The 20216-nt window shown below is 36.0% G+C and overlaps 2 protein-coding genes across 4 annotated transcripts in view; both read left to right on the plus strand.

Annotated features, from left to right (window-relative positions):
- LOC136835932 (uncharacterized) overlaps positions 1-6354 on the plus strand; it is a 71567-nt gene extending 65213 nt beyond the window's left edge. The window contains exons 2-3 of the mRNA XM_067099811.1: positions 2732-2802; positions 2974-6354. Of these exons, the coding sequence (XP_066955912.1) occupies positions 2732-2802; positions 2974-4661 (1759 nt within the window). The 3' untranslated portion in view covers positions 4662-6354. The remainder of the gene's footprint in view (positions 1-2731; positions 2803-2973) is intronic.
- The window catches only part of LOC136835931 (streptococcal hemagglutinin-like), a 601990-nt gene that overhangs the window by 383230 nt on the left and 198544 nt on the right, over positions 1-20216 (plus strand). The gene's annotated exons all lie outside the window — the stretch shown is intronic.

A 20216-nucleotide genomic window follows, 5' to 3' on the forward strand; every position in this document is an offset into this window, starting at 1 on the left:
TCTGATGCGGCAACATGGAGAAAGTCGGCTTCATCCCAGTCTTTAAGAAATAAACCACAAAACAATGCACGGTCTTCTCTCTGTTGCTGAGTGATGTTGGGCTTGTTGATAACATGAAATGGTTTGATAACAGATTTTTTCTACTCACGATATACAGCACTATAATATCTCTTCTTTCCCTTTTTTGTTTCTAGTTCAAGTGCCAATTTACATAAAAACTTTCTTGGTCTACCCACTGCCTCAGCTATGATGTCTTTTGACTCCTGAGAAAGGACTTCAGGCCTTCCAAGATTCTCACTCTTTTCGCGATGACAGTCATATGGATTTTTGTTCCAGTTTCTTTTAACAAAGGATTCATCTCTTTTAATGTATTTAGCTATCCAGGAACGTGAAATGAAGGATACGCCAGCATCCCTGGCCTCTCTGAGGGTTATAGCCCAGATTTGGTCAATCCATCTCATTTCCTCCGAGTCGTTAGCCATGGCTGAATCTAACTCCGTCACTCAATCTGAAAATACAAGAAATGTAAAATGAAAAATAGCTTAATAGAAACTTAAAATAATGTACTTGGAGATAGGCTATAGCAGAAAACTTCATAACTTTACATTTGTTCTGTGGAGGGGGCCTCTAATTTGGAAACACACGGTATATGTGTATATCTATATATGTATATATATATCTATCTATCCATATATATAAATATATATATATATATATATATATATATACATATATATATATATATATATATATATATATATATATATATATATATATATATATATATATATATATACATACATATATATATTTTTCCCGTTACACAGTGTAGAGTCAGGTGTTAGCTTTTTGCTTCCCAGAGTAAATACTTATCGAGTAAGGTTGTTAGCACCACCCCGTCCATTATATATTATATATATATATATATATATATATATATATATATATATATATATATATATATATATATATATATATAGTGTGTGGGGGTGGGGGGGGCCACTTTGTCAGTGATTCTGCACGTTACATTTTTCGAGTGTGAAGTAGGGGTCAATGATGCACACCTAATGAATTCACTTTATCTTGTGAATGACTTCCACTCAAAGGAATTTTATATTATTAGGATTCCTACCCTGACCAGGAACAGAACATGTGTCATTCTGAGTTCGAATTAGGATGACAATGACATACAACTAAGCAAGAGAAATATAAGTTTATTTTAATCTGCTGTACGTATTCCTGTAGAATTCAGCTTCTATGCATTGAATCGAAATCAACACCTCTCAGCCATGAGGAATGAGTACCAAGTTTTTAATGGAGTCCTTTGTGAGTCATTTTCATGCCTCATTTATTAAGCGCTATAAGCCACTAATGTTAAGTTCACATTTCTCTGGGAATAACTTACGCACAGGAGAATCAAAATCAGCTAATATTTCTATTGATAGCCAATGGGATGAAATGTATGTTTCTTATATTTGCAAAGTCAAAAATGCATGTGTTCGAATCCAGGTGAAGATAGGAGCGTTTGCTATATGTAATTACCTATCGGTGTTATATATATATATATATATATATATATATATATATATATATATATATATATATATATATATATATATATATATATTATATATATATATATAAAAGTGTATACGTAGGCAAGTGTGTCTGCATTAATAAACGCATATAAAGCAATCAGCGCATCTCTCTCACTTTTAAGATTCAATTCCAAGTTATTTCCACGACAGTGAGCTGTTAGGTACTTATGAATGACACACGTTTAAAAGAAGTGACTGTTCGGAAAACAAGTTATATAGCTAACAGGGGAAAGGTACTAAGTCAACTTCATTGATTCATATACTGACATTAATTCCATTATTGAAATACCATTCAAAAGGGAATGAATATTTCTTCTTCTGATAAACAACTTTCACAAAACGTTAAATCTTCTCGTGAACAACAAGGCCAGACGAATCGAATATCCTGATCCACAGCCACTTCAAAATTAATGTGACACGAGTGATTTCATTGGTATTGAATGGAACACATTAAACAAAGAAAAAGAAACTTACCAGTTTTTCAAAATTTGATTTTAGACAATGTTTCAGGTCCCTTTACTTTGTTTTATCTGTCCAACTTACAGAGAGAATGAATCTTTCATATGATGACTGAATATTGCCATTCTTCCTGTATGATAACTGTATGTGGTCTACATTTGCATATGCTAATTATGTGGGTTTTATAGCTAAATGAAATTTGTTTAAAATGCATGATCAGTGGGTTGTGCAATAGTAACTGACAGCATAGCATGTAAACAAATTTCATTTCTGAGGGACTAGATTCATTTTGCATTTCTGATTCCGCTCTGCTTTCGTTTCCCAATTATGGGCGATATATTCAGGAGTGTTCTTTCAGTAAAGCAGGGAGATAAACTCAAGATATCAGAAAGCAAGTTCTTTAATCAAGAACTGCTGCCACCTTTTAAGGCTACATATACATGGCTAGTTGACATTAGGCATTCACATTCCTCTGGATGGATATTCTTCACGCTCAACATTTTTTCAGAACAAGCTTATAAATGAGACTGCAAAACAAGAAAACATGGGTTCTCCTAAGGAAAAGCACCCACGCAAGAGACACTTCCAGACCCTCATGGGTTTGCATGTCCGGTTCCACACATTCTGTTTTACTCCAGATTTATATGCTCACTTTGTCTCTCTTTCTCCAACAGGTTTTCTACTATGAATGAGACCTATCTGCCAAGTGATCATATGACACCGCTCTTGCCTCCTTTGCATGAAGGTATGTTAGTCTCTCATGCCTTGTCTGTCTGGGTCTTCCCGCTTCACGGGTCTGGGTCTGCCTTAGGTGGCCCTTAAGTCATATGTGAACCAATTTGTCAAATGTTGTTCTATCACGGTCCGTTAACTTTCTTCTTCACTAACAACAACTCCTCTTTCTTTTTCTTTACAGAAAACCAGACAGTAGATGAAATTCAGTCATCATTACACGATGAAGTCAGTCATACCACTGAAGAAGAGGGTACCAATGGCTGGACCCTCTGTGAAGCAAATTTTTGTGGCAAAGCTTTTGACCACCGTAGGACGGGACATTCGCTTTGTCACTGCCATGCTGATTGTAATTATAAGAGCTTTTACAACCCAAGAAACTGCCAGACATGTATGGCTCTTTTGGATACTCTTGCAAAGGCAAAGGACAAAAAACAAACCCTGCAACCCCTGACTGCATGGGCTATGGACTTTGCAAAAAATACAGTTGGAAGGCCTTCTGGTTACCATTATTTTTGGAATCATGATGATAGTGTGATTATGGATATCAGTTCAACAAAGCCATCAGGTGAGATGTGGGAAGCTTCATCGTCTGGAATAGAGGAACTGCTGTATGAGCCTGTTGCTGGCCCTTCAACAGATAGTCATCATAGTAGTTCAACACTTGGGGATGACTTGTCTCCAGAGTCTATGTTTACTAATTCACAGTTTATTTGCTCATCTTTCTCTGATAGCTCAGAGGAATCAAGCTCTAGTTCAGACTATTCTTGGGCTGAGGCAGTGTCAGAACTAGGTCCAATACTCTGTCAATCTGACACATCTTGTTCCCTTACAGTCTCACCTGAGCTAGACTGTACCAAGACATCCTCATCTAAACCTGCAACGACGGTTGCACAGCATACTTTTGACTCCCCAGAGATAGTTACCGTAAATGTGGATGTATCAAAGAGTATTTCTTCTCTCCAGGCTAAGTCTTCCACCACCACTAAGGTGACTAGACCATCAAACTTATCCTGCTCTGCACAGAAGCCTTGCCAGATTTCCTCCTGCCGGGCTGGCCATACCCCATCAACTATGACTTTGTATCCTGCAACTCATTACAAACAGGCCTGCAATGCAAATTTAGTCTTCAATAACAAGGTACCAGTGACTATTCAAGCAGAAGTTCATCAACCCCCTTTCAAAAAAGAAGAAGGTTCTTTGTCATTTAAGTACCGTGATGTGGTAGCCAATGCTGGTCATCTAAAATTTGTTGGACAAACTCTTGTCAATCTTACTGGAAAGTTCCATCCTAAAGTTTCCAATCTAGACATCCTAGGTTGGAGTGAGGCTTCAGAGGTCATGATCTTCATACCTGAAGACAGCCACCTGTTCCCCTTCCCTAAGACTTTTGATTTTTTTCTCTTAGTTGGTAAATTTACACCTGATGCTGCTAATGACCAGCTGAAGACCTCTTACACTCCTCTTGATAGTAGGATCTTGGACTTGGAGTGGACAGCACGCAAGACTATGTTTGATAGTCTGTCTATCCTTGGCATCATAGAAGGTCTGACAGCTACAGATAAAGAAAAGTCTTGGTCTAAAGCTCTTCAAAGACTTGCAAAGATGCAACTGCAACGACTTGTAGAAGCAATTGGAACATTCCTTAAAGCTAGACTAGCTTTACGAAGAGCAGCACTTCCTGGCTGTAGCTTGGATAATCCATATGTACACTCTTTGTTAAGCTCGACGCCCTGGAGTGTAGGTCCATTTGGAGCTCATGAGGTCTCAGAGCTTCACCTCAAGTCTGCAAAATTAAACCAGGCTGTTGCATCACTCCTGCAGCTTCCACCATCAGCACCTATTCATTCCACTCAAGCACCTGACCTTTAGTCATTGTTTTACTGCTACCAGGAATACACGAAATGGTAAGGGTCTTTGCATTGTGATGGAATAAGGAATTTCCAGAATAGAATGGAATGGCTTTGGAAGAGAAAAAATACTCTGTGGCATGGTAAAACATGCTGGCAGTCAGTATCACTGATGCATACTCCTCCTAGCGCTCTGATTTCACCTCTACTCCTCACAGAGGAAGTTTATTCTGCGGCAGTCCAGTAGAGGATCTACCACTTCTTTCTGGGAAAAGGATTTTCATTATTTCATAGCGTTTCCACAATAAGGAAATGACACTTGTTATTATTCAATGAGTGGCAAATATGCACCTTGGTAAGATATATAAGTTTTGTCATTCGGGCTACCTTAAAATCTGCAGAGCTTTGGCTGAATTGTGCTAAAGTCATTGGTTAAAGTTGGCTAAAATAAAAATTTTAGATCTATAAGCTCATGGCATCCTAGTTAGTATAATGATAGGACCATTTAGAATAATATTTCATTAAAACTGAGTAATATTGGAGGGATCTTTTGTTCAAACCACATGGGAAGTAATAGCTGTTGGGGAGTGACCTCTGTAGTAGCACTTTCAACCCTGTTACAGAAGGTTGACAATAGGCTCTGCATTACCATTCCACATGTAAGGAATGCTAAAAAGTTCTCTTTTGAATTACTCTTCTGAAAATTCTAAAAACCAAATTTTGGTATTTAACTAACATTTCTGTTGACAATATCTAAGAGGAACATTTCTTTTCTTGATAATCATGAGATTATCAGCACTTTCATCAATCATAGAGCCTCAAGTCTGCAGAATTGCTATTAAGAGGAGTTACCAAACAGAGTAGCACCTGAAAGTCTTTTGTAAAAGTCTCTTGATGTTAAGTAACCCAAAGCTGTGTTCATTCAGATTTACAAGGCCTTTTCTGAATATCCGTCCATCATCACTCCCAGGATTTAGCACTCTATCCAGTTCCATAATTCATTGCAGTGAGCTTCAAAAAAGAGCACCCAAATAAAATAAGAGCACCGATGTAAAAAACGGCAAGTTGAGTTGTTGGCCAGCTAATAAGGTTAACGAGAAGGTGAATATTTGATCTCCCTCAGATGACGTAGCTCATTTGCCCTCCAACCTGAGTCTTAAGCTCACCACGGGGCCATGATTTTCATTCAGACCTTGAAAGCAGTCGAATTACTACCTGAACTTATCAACAAAGCTGCGGCGTGAGCCCGCCTGGGCTTATAGGTTATTGTCATTAAAAATTGTCATTATTACACTTCACGTTAGGGAAGGCCCTTATCAAGTTCAGCCTCTCAGCTTGTGTGTAACCTCGTAACCTTTCACGCCAAACTCTGCTCCTAAGTAGTTTGATAAAAGCTGGCATCTTCTATCGCAGAGTGCAGCAAAACAATTTCTAGTTTATGCCCATAATGATTGGTTTCTCTACGATTCTGAAGTTATTCTTTCAGTTAATCACTACTTCCTCATTCTTTGGGAGTTGCTTGCATTTCATCCCCTTAGGATGTGTCTTCATTTCTTTTGTCGAAATATATTAATGTTTCTCTTCTAATCTATGCAAAAGTATTGATGTATAAAGCACTTTTTATTACTCCTGTGAATGTAATGATTTATGCCTTGTAAATACAGTTTTGTTTACTCATTAGCTGTTAATTTCCGGAATAAATAAACATTCTCTCTCCTTTGTCTCTTCCTTCTCCGGTACAATTCTCATTTCATTTTGGCCCTTACACGTAGCACATGAATAAAAAATTGTTGTCTGTATGAAACATCTTTTATTGAGCTATTTTGTTTTTATCAAATGGGACTTCCTGTTTACCACTAGTGAACTGAATGGAATGAAGATTTTTGTTTTTGTGGACTAATTTCCTTTAGTTCCCTTTCGTTAATTCCTCTCTCCCATTCTCAACATTTACATGCTGGTTAAAATGCTCATTAATGGTTATATAATATTATTTGCTTGGCGCAAGTATGTTCCGTATTAGCCTTGAGGGGATCCTGGAAGCGGAGATCAGTAAGAGCAGTCCCTTGAAACAATGTATACTTTGCCACTCCTCAATCTTTGGAAATTCCTGGCTTCAGACAATACGTGAGATTGTCCTTTAAATGCAGCTTCCGACCTTTGCACCAATTGGAAGAAACATTATCGCGCACTGTTGCAATACAAAAAATGATGGGAATGATACCACTTAATCAGCATATATATATATATATATATATATATATATATATATATATATATATATATATATATATATATATATATATATATATATATATATATATATATATATATATATATATATATATATATGTATATATATATATATATATATATATATATATATATATATATATATATATATATATATATATATATATATATATATATATATATATATATATATATATATATATATATATATATATATAGATAGATAGATAGATAGATATATATATATATATCTATCTATCTATCTATCTATCTATCTATCTATCTATCTATCTATCTATCTATCTATCTATCTATCTATATATATATATATATATATATATATATATATATATATATATATATACATACACACATATATATAAGTGTGTGTGTCTGTGTACGCAGAATTCGAAAAATAGCTTGTGAAGAACATAGATATCTCAAGCCACGAAAGGAAACAATGAAAAAATTAATTTGACCGACATTTAAAAAAAACCTACCTCGAATTTATACTAAAGACGCGTTCCTCATGCAAATCGTCTTTAAAAAAAAGATGATTAAGGGGCAAAGGGGGAACAGACCGGTCCTTATGTTCAAGTCTCGCTCTGTTGAGTGGGTAATTAGCTTAGACTTAAGAATGTTCCTCTGTTAAAAGTTACATGGGTCACATTGGCTGGAGTTAAGCCAATGGACTTCTAAAGTACGATAAGATAGCCTGCATTCTGTACATGAGATAGTGTATATCATATTTGGAATTCTTCGGTTACTACTAAGGAATACATTTTTATATTTTCCAGTCTTTCGTTATATTCTAACACTACCTTTACGTTTAGTTTTTCAAAACCGGAACAGCATTTGAAAAACCCTTATGAAAAGTAGATAGACTACGTTATTATTAACTCCTCATTCTCTAACTGACTATTATGGAAGATGTTCTAGGAAACATTCATACAATTACTTTCTAAAAGCAAATATTAGGGATAACATGGTCGATCGCAATGTCCTCTATTGCAGTAAACTCATCTTTATCATACTCAAACTATATGTGATCAGTTATCTGTAGGTTCTCGAAACAAAGGAATTTAAATCTGTTTGGTTGTCGAACGGTCACAACATGTTAGAAAAGATACTACTAACTTCTGATTTTTCTCACTTAAATTTTATGGAAAGGTCCGAGAAAATGATGCTGCCAAGATAATCCTTCTGCTCAGGGGTTCTTATCCGGCACATGAGGGCCACACAAAAATATTTAATTGAAAATACAACATTTAAGTTTAATGTCCTGTATTTTCATCTCCTTGGTAGATGTGTTTCATTATTATGAAAAATGTGTGATCCATTGTTATATACCTATTGCGCATATAGCCTTTTGTAAAGGATAGGGCATTATTATTATTATTATTATTATTATTATTATTATTATTATTATTATTATTATTATTATTATTATTATTATTATTATTATTATTCAAAACATGAACCTTATTCATGCGGAAAAAGCCTTAGGGGCCATTGACTGAAATTCAATCCAAAGAATAAGGCGTTCATTTGAAGTCAAAGACGATAATAGGAAATACAGAAATAAGATTAGTTATTAGAAAAAGTAAATTAACAAAATATAAAAAAGATAAATTTAAGTTTAATGTGTCAGGAGACTGTTCCATTATTAGTACCTCTGGAACTGGGAGCTGGGAGTTCGACAGCGAGGCACATTATTTTGAAAATGTGAAAAATTAACGACAAGAGACCATCCGTCAATGGACCAGTTATAAATGCTAAAGGCAAACCATTGTTATAAATACCTATTAGTACAGTATTCTAGTAAAAGGAAAGACAAATGACCTATTACTTTATCGCTGTTGTTATGTATTATGTTCAATAATAGCTTCTTTGCGGCATGTGTTGACTTTTTGAGATGTTTTATTAGTTAGTTACACCAACAATAGTTAAAGCTTCAGATTTATTAGTCCCATCCACCTATTATAATAGGGTTTCGTTTTACTGGAGTTCATTATTCATTATTTAAGGGAATTATCTAGTATAATACATTAAACAAAAAATGAACCTTATTCATGCGGAAATAATCTTAAAAAATCCAAGCCAAGATTTAGGGCTCAATTGACTTGAAATTCAAGCCTCCAAAGAATAAGGCGTTCATTTGAAAGAAGTCAAAGACGATAATAGGAAATACAGAAATAAGATTAGTTATTAGAAAAAAGTAAATTAACAAATAAATAAATAAAAAGATAAATTGTAAGTAAATTATTAAAATACAAGGAAAATTGTTTTAGGGCATGAATTCGTTGCTCTTTCACTTGAACTTTTGAAGTACCCTTGCACAGCATTCTCAGGGAGACTGTTCCATAATCCAACAGTATGAGGAATCAAGTACCTCTGGAACTGGGAGCATATGAGGTCTAATCTATTACCAGAAATATGCGTGGGGTCCTCAATTAGCTGGAAAATATCGGAGAATACACAGAACTCAAGAGCAGGTCGGCCATGTTGACCTGTGGAATTTGAATTAATCCACTCGCTGTGCTTTTTATTGTAGTCTCTACACATAACGAATGAAGCATTTGAATCCTGTGACTGAGCCAAACTATTCCTTTCTAAGAGACCTTCATACATAGAATCGTCAATGTTTGGATTGCGGTAAACAACAAATATGTGAACATTGTAGAGCTTTCTGAAAATCTCACGACAAAGAACTTCCTGTCAACTACACTCGTCCAGACTTAGTGCATACAGCTATACCTTGCTCATGTGGGATGTTATGACGATAAATAAAGTCAGGTCCACTAAACCCTGTTACTACTTACAAGTGTCTCAGATAAAGACATGGATCATAGTTAAGGGCACAACTCTGGAGATCAAGAAAATTTGACCTGAAGCCCAGAATATTTGAGTAAAGTACTCTGCAAAGTTCCTCACATTTTGCAAAAGCAACTACTTTCTTTATATATAAATCTGGTGTCACGAAAAATGAATCCTTGTCAGGTTTACGGAAAGAGACGCGGCTTCGTGCAGTATAAAGTCTGGTTTGAAAATTATAACCATACTCCGGATACTGAATCTTTATATGACAGTACTGGTTACAGTGGTGGACCCATAACTGTTCAGCCATCTTACTGAGCACCTATATTTATATACGTACTTTTTACAACACAAAATTATTTATCTTAACCAATTACACAAGGAACATACATCATAGAAAATGTTTTTGGCTCTGCGTTAGTATAGTTCTGTTATAAACTTGCAATCTATGGTTTAGCTTCATTGTCACATTTTCTTATTTATAATAATGATCGACTGACTCTTTGATATATAAAAATAGAATAGTACATAATAGGAGAAAGTAATTTCACTCGATATTTTCGTGATTTAGCACTGATATTCTCTGTTTGCACTAATGGTTTGTGATCTTCAGTTCAACAAAACGAATAAGGCTAATAAAGACTGAGTGAATGCCAGCGAATCAGTTACAGATTCGAAGCTTCAAAAGTGTTTTACATTCTTATTGAAGCATTTAATAACTTCATCCATGGCTTATCATTTTACTGTAAACAGATAAAAGCATTTGACAGTAAATATTGAATATTTGTGGTTTTTTCTTTGGTAACTATTGCATTTGCCTACCGGATTTCTCGTTGAGCAATTTGATTTAATTTTTCTAGAATTTTTTCCTTTCGAAGGACTATATGTGTACATAAATGCACACAAGAAACACACACACACACACACACACACACATATATATATATATATATATATATATATATATATATATATATATATATATATATATATATATATATATATATATATAGGAGTGTGCGTGTATGTGTGCTTTTTTATACGAGAATCGAATTCAGACACTAACTTTCATACGCCAAGAAGAGTCTACTTCGTCTTATGCATAAGTATACTCTTGATATCAGTGCTATGATCAAAATGGACTCACCTAACTAAGATGGTGTAGTGGACTCAAATTCATTGTAATAATGGCTCCAGTGAAGGAACACTAATAGTCGGGAACACCAGGACCTACGCAAGCGCATACTTATATGTATCGCATAGAAACCGTAAATCTCTGCTTCCCTCTCTTTTTAGACTCTGTCCCTATCTAGGAACATATGAGTATGTCCCGAAATGAAACATGAGGAAAATTCCTTTGGAGAGATTTTGGTCTTACTCTCATATCCCCGAGAATCGAATGCAAACTATATCATTCAGTTAAGATAAAGAGCAATATTGCTTTGGATTATGTACACCTTTACAGTAACCTTACTTTGGTTAATTTGGATTTATTTTGGTTACAGCACTTCGTCTGTTAGCTGCCGTAGAGTTCCTGCGTATCGGAACCAAAAACAAAACTTACGTTCCAAGAGTGACAATGTCTCTATTTAGGCTCTAATTAATGCATGTGACTTCGAAGGAAATATGTATACTGTATATGTATGAACTGGGATAAATTCTCATCGCTCGCAGCAGTATGGTAGAAAAAGAGGTCACCAAATTTCTCCTCCCCATACAAGCTCGTAGCTTGGCACGGGAAAGGATTCATTCTTGACGTCATTTCATATTCAGATTTAAAAAAAAAATTCCCATGCGAATCATATCCTAAAATCTTTAGAAATCTAGAGTTTAACGTTCATTGCATGGCTGTAACTTTTCTATGCATTTGGTGAATGTGACCAGAATAAGGCACATTTCATCCCATACATGCATAAATACGTGCACACACATTCACACGCATATATACACAGTATTTATATATATATATATATATATATATATATATATATATATATATATATATATATATATATATATATATAAATATATGTATATATATATATATATATATATATATATATATATATATATATATATATATATATATATATATATATATATATATATATATATATTTATATATATATATATATATATATATATATATATATATATATATATATATATATATATATATATATATATATATATATATATATATATATATATATATATATATATATATATATATATATATATATATAATAAAAAGGATCTACATGGCTTTACTGCTAACGTTTCAAGGCCTAGCCTCATTATCAAAGCTGTAAAAATATGCGTATCCATTAAAACATTACATAAAACTCGGACTAAAACTTTAAATAATCTTTCTAATTGCTGGGCACCAATTTTTAAGAAACAGGACTGGGAAATCTTAAAGAACCTTGGTAACCGTGATATCATTATCACTAGGCCTGAGGAAGGAAAAGGTGTAGTACTTTTAAACAAAGAGGATTATGTACAAAAAGTGGAAGATATTCAAAAGGACATACTAAGTTTCGGTATTTAGGTAAATAGGATTTTGCTACCATTTTTAGAGTGCAGTACAGAATAAACAGGATTTTACAGTCTCTGTATGACTACAAAGTAATTTCCATAGATGTTCAACAATCTTTGATTATTACAGGTGGATCTTACGGGATTTTATGTGGACTATCGAAGGTACATAAAGAGGGTGTTCCAATACAGCATATTTTATTTTCTTATGAAACACCCAACTCTAAACTAGCAAAATTGTTAGTACCTCTATTAAGTGAATTTTCTGTTAACAATTACACGTTGAAAAGTTCAGAGCATTTTAAAGAAAGGGTTACAGCTCAAGATTCAGACCTGTACGTGGTGAGGCTGGATGTCGAATTACTCTTGACAAACATACTTGTGTAGGAGACTATTCGGACTATTTTGAATAAGTGTTTTATTAACGAAGGTTTTTTATTTAATGGTTTTTACCGTGATGACTTTAAGAAGCTGTTATGTTTGGCAGTGCAGCACATAGCCTTTGTTTTTAACAACAAGTCTTATTTTCAGATTAATGGGATGGCAATGGGAAGCCCACTGGGCCCCGTTTTTGCCAATATTTTTATGTGTCGTCTAGAGGAGCAATTGCTGGACAATTGCCCTCTGGATTACCGCCCATTATTTTACAATCGGTTGTGGATGATAGATTTCTCCTGTTCAGGGACAGGGGACAGGCCAATGCGTTCTTGGGAGTTGCTGACTCGGCCCACACTAATATCAGGTTTACACACGTATGCTTCCATGCGTCTATTTTTAGAAAAAAAGACTTTTACCAACTTAGGCATGAATTTTTAAAGCTTATGTTGTTGTAATTTCAAGTTAAACTTTTTAAACACTCTCATGCACAGGGCTTATTCCCTAACCAACAACTGGTCTGACTTTCACGAAGAAATTTCATTTTTATATAAATATTTCTCCAAAAATTCTCCTTCCAAGTTGTTCTATAAACAATTAGATAAGTTCTTCAATAATAAATTCACTCTAAAAATTATGTCTCCAACAGTCCCAAAAATACTTTTATTCGAGTATTCCTTTTATCCAGAGTGGTTATTTTCATAAGGAAATTAATTCATTAATACGACAGTATTTTCATCTCATAAGAAGTCCCCTCATTTCCACTAATCCTCTTGCCATAAATTCCCTTTTAGTTTCTGTAAAAGAAAACTATTGTGCCGGCTTTATCTGTCCGTCCGCACTTTTTTCTGTCCGCACTTTTGCTCTCCGCCCTCAGTCTTGAAAACTACTGAGGCTAGAGGGCTGCAAATTGGTATGTTGATCATCCACCCTCCAATCATCAAACATACCAAATTGCAGCCCTCTAGCCTCAATAGTTTTTTTTTTTATTTTATTTAAGGTTAAAGTTCGCAATAATCGTGCTTTTGGTAACGATACAAGATAGGCCACCTCCAGGCCGTGGTTAAAGTTTCATGGGCCGCGGCTCATACAACTTTATATTGAGATCACCGAAAGATAGATCCATTTTCGGTGGCCTTGATCATATGCTGTAGCGGCTGTACAGAAAACTCGATTGCGACGAAGAAACTTCGGCGCACTTTTTAGTTGTTTAAATACAAGGATAGACTGTCACTGGACCCTCTGATGGCATCGAATACAGTGTATTTGCTTCCTCGCTCCGGCTGTAGTCAGGGAAATATGTTGGAAAAAAGTGCAAATGGTGATACAAGCAACAGATTTGGCATGAGAACTCTTATTGTCCCCATAAATCAAAATCAACCTACGGCCACCTCAGAATTTGGCTATTTCCAAGATGGCTGACACTTTTCCAAAATGGCGGCAAATTAGCTGTATATTTCAAATATTTTCATTTCATAAGCCTATAAAAGTTGCATACTGTCCATATAATGATTGAGACTTTGTATTTTGGCATTCTTACTGTCATGAAGGGATAAAGTGAACCCATCTTTCCAATATGGCCACCATATGATCACCATATTTCCGAAATGGCCGCCACAGATAGAAAAGTATGTATCTCCTGAGAGAAACCAATATGTTTTGTGTATCAATTAGTTTTAGCAAGTGCAGCTGCGGAGAGCTGTGCAGCTAAGTCCAGATTTGTAGCACTTGCACCTGCCATGGCATTCCTTTTTGCAGCCACACTTATTCAGTTCTTGGCAAGATTTTGCTACTATTGGCAAATCTGTCCAATATGGAAACCAGGTGCCATCAATCTGTTGCCATCCCCAGTTTCTTGGACTGGGCAAAACTGGATGACATACTAAAGACTGGCACCAAATGTGCCCTGCTTGAAAGGCAGTTCTCTTGCATTGCTCTCTAAGAGCAGCTCTTGTAGAGGGAATGCAGTCATAAGGTCTTTGCTTTCTTGCAGAGAGATCAAGTCTAACCTCATTTACATTTTTATACGAACTACTTCTGACATACATTAGCACGACGAACTCTTCAATAATTTGCAGGTCTTCATCTTCTACAGCTGCTGGTGTTGAACTTAGTTTGGTGAAGGTGGGTGTGGCACGCTGAAACACTGTCCATGTTTACCACACAGATTTCTTCCCCTTTCCATGAAAGGCAGACACCGTGTCACACCCACTAAATGCATGGAAAAGGGAAGGGCTGAGGCTTTTGGTTCCATGGCTGCTGCAATTTCGTGGATAGGTATCCACCTCATGTCTTTTCCTCTATCAAATTTAATCCACAGTTTGTCCAAACCAGCTTTTTCTATGCTAGATACTGCTATGATGACAATGTCAGTGTCTGTACTACATATGATTGCACTTGAGATATCTTCATGCTTTGCAGCATATGCAGCATGTAAAAGGACTCTAGTATCTGTCTCTTCGTGAGTGCAGCCTTGTAGGTCAGCAGTGTCTTGTTCAGTTTTGCTACAAAGCTCAGCATCCCCTTTAGTGACAATTATGCATGATGTATCATGTGTCTGCCAAATATGCAAATAGCTTAGTTTTGTTGTGGTCATTCCTGAGGAAGCTGGCCTAATTGCCAGGAGTTTTCGCTGTACTATTTACTCTCCGGCGAACTCCTGTGCCTCTTTTTTGTCTCATTTGTGCTTTCATACTGACTGCCCTATACACATCAAATACAATGTGTGTTTGCTTGTACTTCTGTATGTGCTTCTGGATCTTGGATAGGACTTCTTTAGCATAAGACTCAAACGTAGACCCCTTGGTTGGTCTCAGAGCATTTATAAGAGCTGCACCATCCATTATGATAACATCAGCTTTAGGCTCTTTGTCAGGGATGTCTGATGCATGCTGTTCTAGTAGAGGCAGCAGCTGTGACTTGGTGCCCTGATGCATCTGTCCATTCTGTGCCAGTGATGGTGGCAATTTTGATTTTCATGTTGAAAGTATTCATTTAAATCACATTGTCTGTTCTGGCATGATGTTTAGAGGCGTGAGAATAGATTACAATCATCCTTTATGGTTTGCAGTGACTTTTTGTCCTTGGATTCTTTAGTAGGCATCTTGCGACTGAACAATAGAATTTTGTTCTTGTGCACTGGTTCATAGAATTTGCTGGGTGTCTTGAGCCTCTCAATAAAGTTTGTGAATTGTCTGTCCAAGGCCCTTCATAGATCTCAAGGATTCACTAACTTTGCTGTCCATAATTTCATGACTGTCTAGCACAATTAGATCCACTGAATCTTCCTCAAAAGGGTTGCCCATTTCTTTGATTACTTTTGCCAGATTTTCAACCATTTCAAGAAACTTTTTCTGCACAGTTTCAGTTTCATCATGATGCTTACCCTCAGATTTTGGATCAGCATCACTTCTAGTCTCAAACTCAACGATCACGCAGCTTACTTCAGGACCAGCCACTGTCCACCCTCTGAGAGCATCTTCATCTTCAAATAGGCCAACAGCTCCCCCATCTCCTTTCACATGCGCATTATTTATTCTGCTCGTGTGCTTGGTCTATAGCCGTTGAGGAAAAAGGCTAAGTGGTTTTGTGGACAGTGAAATTTCCCTTTGTGAATTCATCAAATGTGTCATTTTGGAGAGCCTCCATGTCCCTCAAATGAATTGAAAGCCACCTGGCATAATGTACATGGTTCAGGGCAAAGAAGAAAGGAGTGAGTTCCTGCAGCACATCTTTGTACAATTGGAAATTAGACTCTCGGTATGACCTGATGAAAACAAACACTGAAGCACAAGATTCCAAAAGTAGAATTGGGGACACTCTGATTCTCGTTTTCTAATCCAGCTTTCACAGCTTAGCTCAATTTCTTCTTCTGCTTCCTGGATATATGCCATATAGGCAGCTTTGCACAGCTGATATAAGCTGGTGGGCTAGACATGTCTTCTTCAAATGTGAAGCAGAAATAAACAAATCTGCTGTTCCAGGAGTAGCTATTTCTGCTTCTGCAAGAGCACCAGTCCAACCACTGTCTTTCAAAAGATCACCCAGAATTTTGAATGCTGCCATTGCTATATGCAGCCCTCCAAACATAATAACCATATCACCATACTTCAATGGCCAATCCCATTGGATTTGCTTAGCAATTGCAAATAGTGGCTAATCAACTGCTAGAACTGGGGTTTGGTCAGGATTGAGAAACACTGTGATTGCTCTTGCAATATCCATGGCATGTTTTATCATTGCAACTGAATGAGCTGCCTCTTGAAAAAGAGGTAACATTGATGACAAGGTTATTTCAAATGGGGCCTGTCGCTTCTGAGAAGCGTGATGTGCTGCCCAAGATATGGACACAGCATTTTCACTCCTGTCCAACAGACTGACTTTCTCAAGCCATTCATACTCAAGAGAAAGATGCTTTGAAAGCACAACCTGTTGGTGCCCTGCACTTCCACTGGATGAAGGGAGGGGATTCTCATGTTTAAAGTGAGCAGGAGGTACATTTGTGTAATATTCATGAAGAGAAGGTACTTTTTTTGACTTGTTCCACTTTTCATCAGTACTCGGATGCTGAAACAAAGATATGCCTGTCCCATGGAAGGATGTTTGTGCAGTTGTGGCACTTGGATTATGGTCCAGATTGTCAACAGCACAAGTTGTAAAGAGCCCTTTTCTTAGTGTAGTGGGACAAACTACTTCTTCCTCCACAGCCCTTGTTACAACTGCTTCTCCTAACTCTTTAGTCAATTCCAGAACCCTATCATAGCTGATGCTGATTCCATGGTGATGGAGTGTATCAATTAATTGATGCTTCCTGGTTTTGACCAATATATATTGGAAACAGAGCTTGACTTGGAATGTCTGGATAATGTTGAAGATGCTGGAATCTTTTGACAGTTGAAGTGCAAAAGTTGTGCTAAAGCTAGATCAGTAGATGATGTTCCATATTTAAGTTGGGATTTTATATCGCCACCGTTTTGTAGCACACTTACAAATTCCAACAAACTTGGTGGCACAGATGATCTTCTATTGTCTGCTGTTAAGGTTTCATCAAATTCTATCTCATGTTCAAGCATCTGTTTCCTCAATATCTTAGCTGCTTTGGCCACGATTAGTGCATCATTGTAGTCACATGCCGTGGCTAAGGCTTCTCCCATTTTCCTTTTGTAGGCAAACCAAATTTGTCTTCCCTTTTTAAAGTCCTCCAGTTCTCGGATGCGGGCAAGTACCTGTTCTTTCAACCATGTTCGGTGCACAAAGGAAGCATCACCATTTAGCTGTTCCAGTCTTTGTTTGTACAAATCATAAAGTTCTACCATTGTAAAATAGCAGCACCCATCTGTAGTCAACTGCTTGTCTCTTATGTACATCTCAAGCTCAGCAGAAACATGGGCACATGCCTCTTGTCTGTACTGCATGTAATCATCTCCAATTTTCTGGGAATTTAGCCAGGCCCTTTCCCTGTTGTACACACCTGTCAGACAAGATGGGTGATACATATGGTCCTGAGAAACAATATCTCCAGCACTAAGCTTGGCCAGAAGTTTCTCATCTAATAGGTTGGTGGCACATCATAAAGCTTTTCATGTAAAGACAATGTCATGGCCAATTGTAAATCTTTGGTTGGTCACAAATAAAGCACATTGATTCTTTCTCAGTCTTAGATTCTTCTGCATCTTCTTCATCTGCCTTTTGGCTACTACATGTGAATTTTGCTGATGGGGCATCATCTTCTTCTTTTGTCTTACACAGTGACTTCCTTTTCCTTTCTAGTTTTGTTGTTTTGAACTTCAGCACACATGATTCATGATATTTTGCTTTGTTATTTTCAAAGGTCTGCAGAATTCCATCACCTTCATCAAGCCTTTTGGGATGAAATGGTATAGGCATTGCATTTAACTTACAGAATTCAGGAATGTTCGTAGCAAGGGTAACATAGCCAGCACCAGATGCATCAACTAGTCTTTCATGTGTGTCCCCTTGGCACAAGGAACAAAGCTTCTAGTTAGTTGTACTATCTCCCTTCAGGAAAGACGTTGACTTCCAAGGTTGTCCTGCCATTGCTTTTGTTCCATAGGTTGAGGGTTTATCCTTTTATCACCTATATAACATATATGCACTTTCAGATAAGGGATACAACTAGACTCAGATATGTCATAATCCTACCCCTAGCCCGATCATTCATCCAATGCTATTTAATTCCCGTGTGATCTGTACACCATCTAGAAGACTAAAGCCCCATCCTCCTTGGCTCGGCTCTCCCTCGCTGGAACATCCTGTCAATTCAGGTGCAGCTGTTTAACTTTGAAGTGGGGCTAGCTAAACAGCATTTGGGAAGCCAATAACAAATCTCTGCCATTAGCTAGCACTGAACCCCATGTTGAGTTTCACAGCTATAGTGTCAACCAATGTGCCCTGGTAGTATGCTGCCACTACACTATTAAGCTTATTCCCCATTTTTTTCTAAATGAGGATGAAAATTAATTAACTGGGGATTAATTGATTTCTAATCTACAAAAAATGAAAAGATCAGGCTGAAGTTACCCCAAATCCATGTATTACCCGACCTTTAGCCTCATATATGAGCTTAAATACCAATGTTTGGAATTTTGGCAGACATTTTTGACATCTTGGATATTTCTATGCAGAGAAATGATGTATCTATATATATGAAGGCTTGTTTTTAATATTTTAATATAAACTGGGAGTCACTTAGGGATTTGAATGTGATTAATCAATTAAATACCAATATTCAAATATCCACAGGACACCATTTTGAAAACCTGTCGGCCATCTTGGAAAATGGCAAAATTTTGGGGGGCCGGAGGTTGATAATGAGACCAAGGGACAAGAAGAATAGTTAAGCCAAGTTTCATGCTTGTATCACCATTTGCACTTTTCCCCTATTTTTTTGTAGTTACCCGTTCCACTATCGGAGGTAGCTGAAACTTCGCATCCATTGTCACAGAGGCATCGGCTATCGTACTGGGGTCCAATTAACTAATCCAGAAGAAATTCAAAGTAAATATCAAATATAACAATTTTAAAATACTGTCGACGGCTCGTACTCCTCAGTACCTGGCAATCCTCGAGTCTCTTTGTATAAAACATTCACTGTAGTCCTGAACCTAAAAAATGAAACTACCTGCAGTTAGCTCTTCTTAGCATGAGTTTATCCAGGGCTTTTAACGTTCCTGCATGTCACTCATCTTCTTCCAAATGGAAGGTAATACCCTTCTCTGGGCATGTTATACAGAATATCTTATAATTGTTTTTAGGAAATTATTTTTAGTTCGATTCTTGTGAAATGTTTGAATGTATATATATGTATGTATATATATATATATATATATATATATATATATATATATATATATATATATATATATATATATATATATATATATATATATATATATATATATATATATGAATATATATATATATATATATATGAATATATATATATATATATATATATATATATATATATATATATATATATATATATATATATATATATATATATATATATATATATATACATATATATATATATATATATATATATATATATATATATATATATATATATATATAT

This window comes from Macrobrachium rosenbergii, chromosome 55, assembly GCF_040412425.1.
Source record: "Macrobrachium rosenbergii isolate ZJJX-2024 chromosome 55, ASM4041242v1, whole genome shotgun sequence".
Lineage (NCBI taxonomy): Eukaryota > Metazoa > Arthropoda > Malacostraca > Decapoda > Palaemonidae > Macrobrachium > Macrobrachium rosenbergii.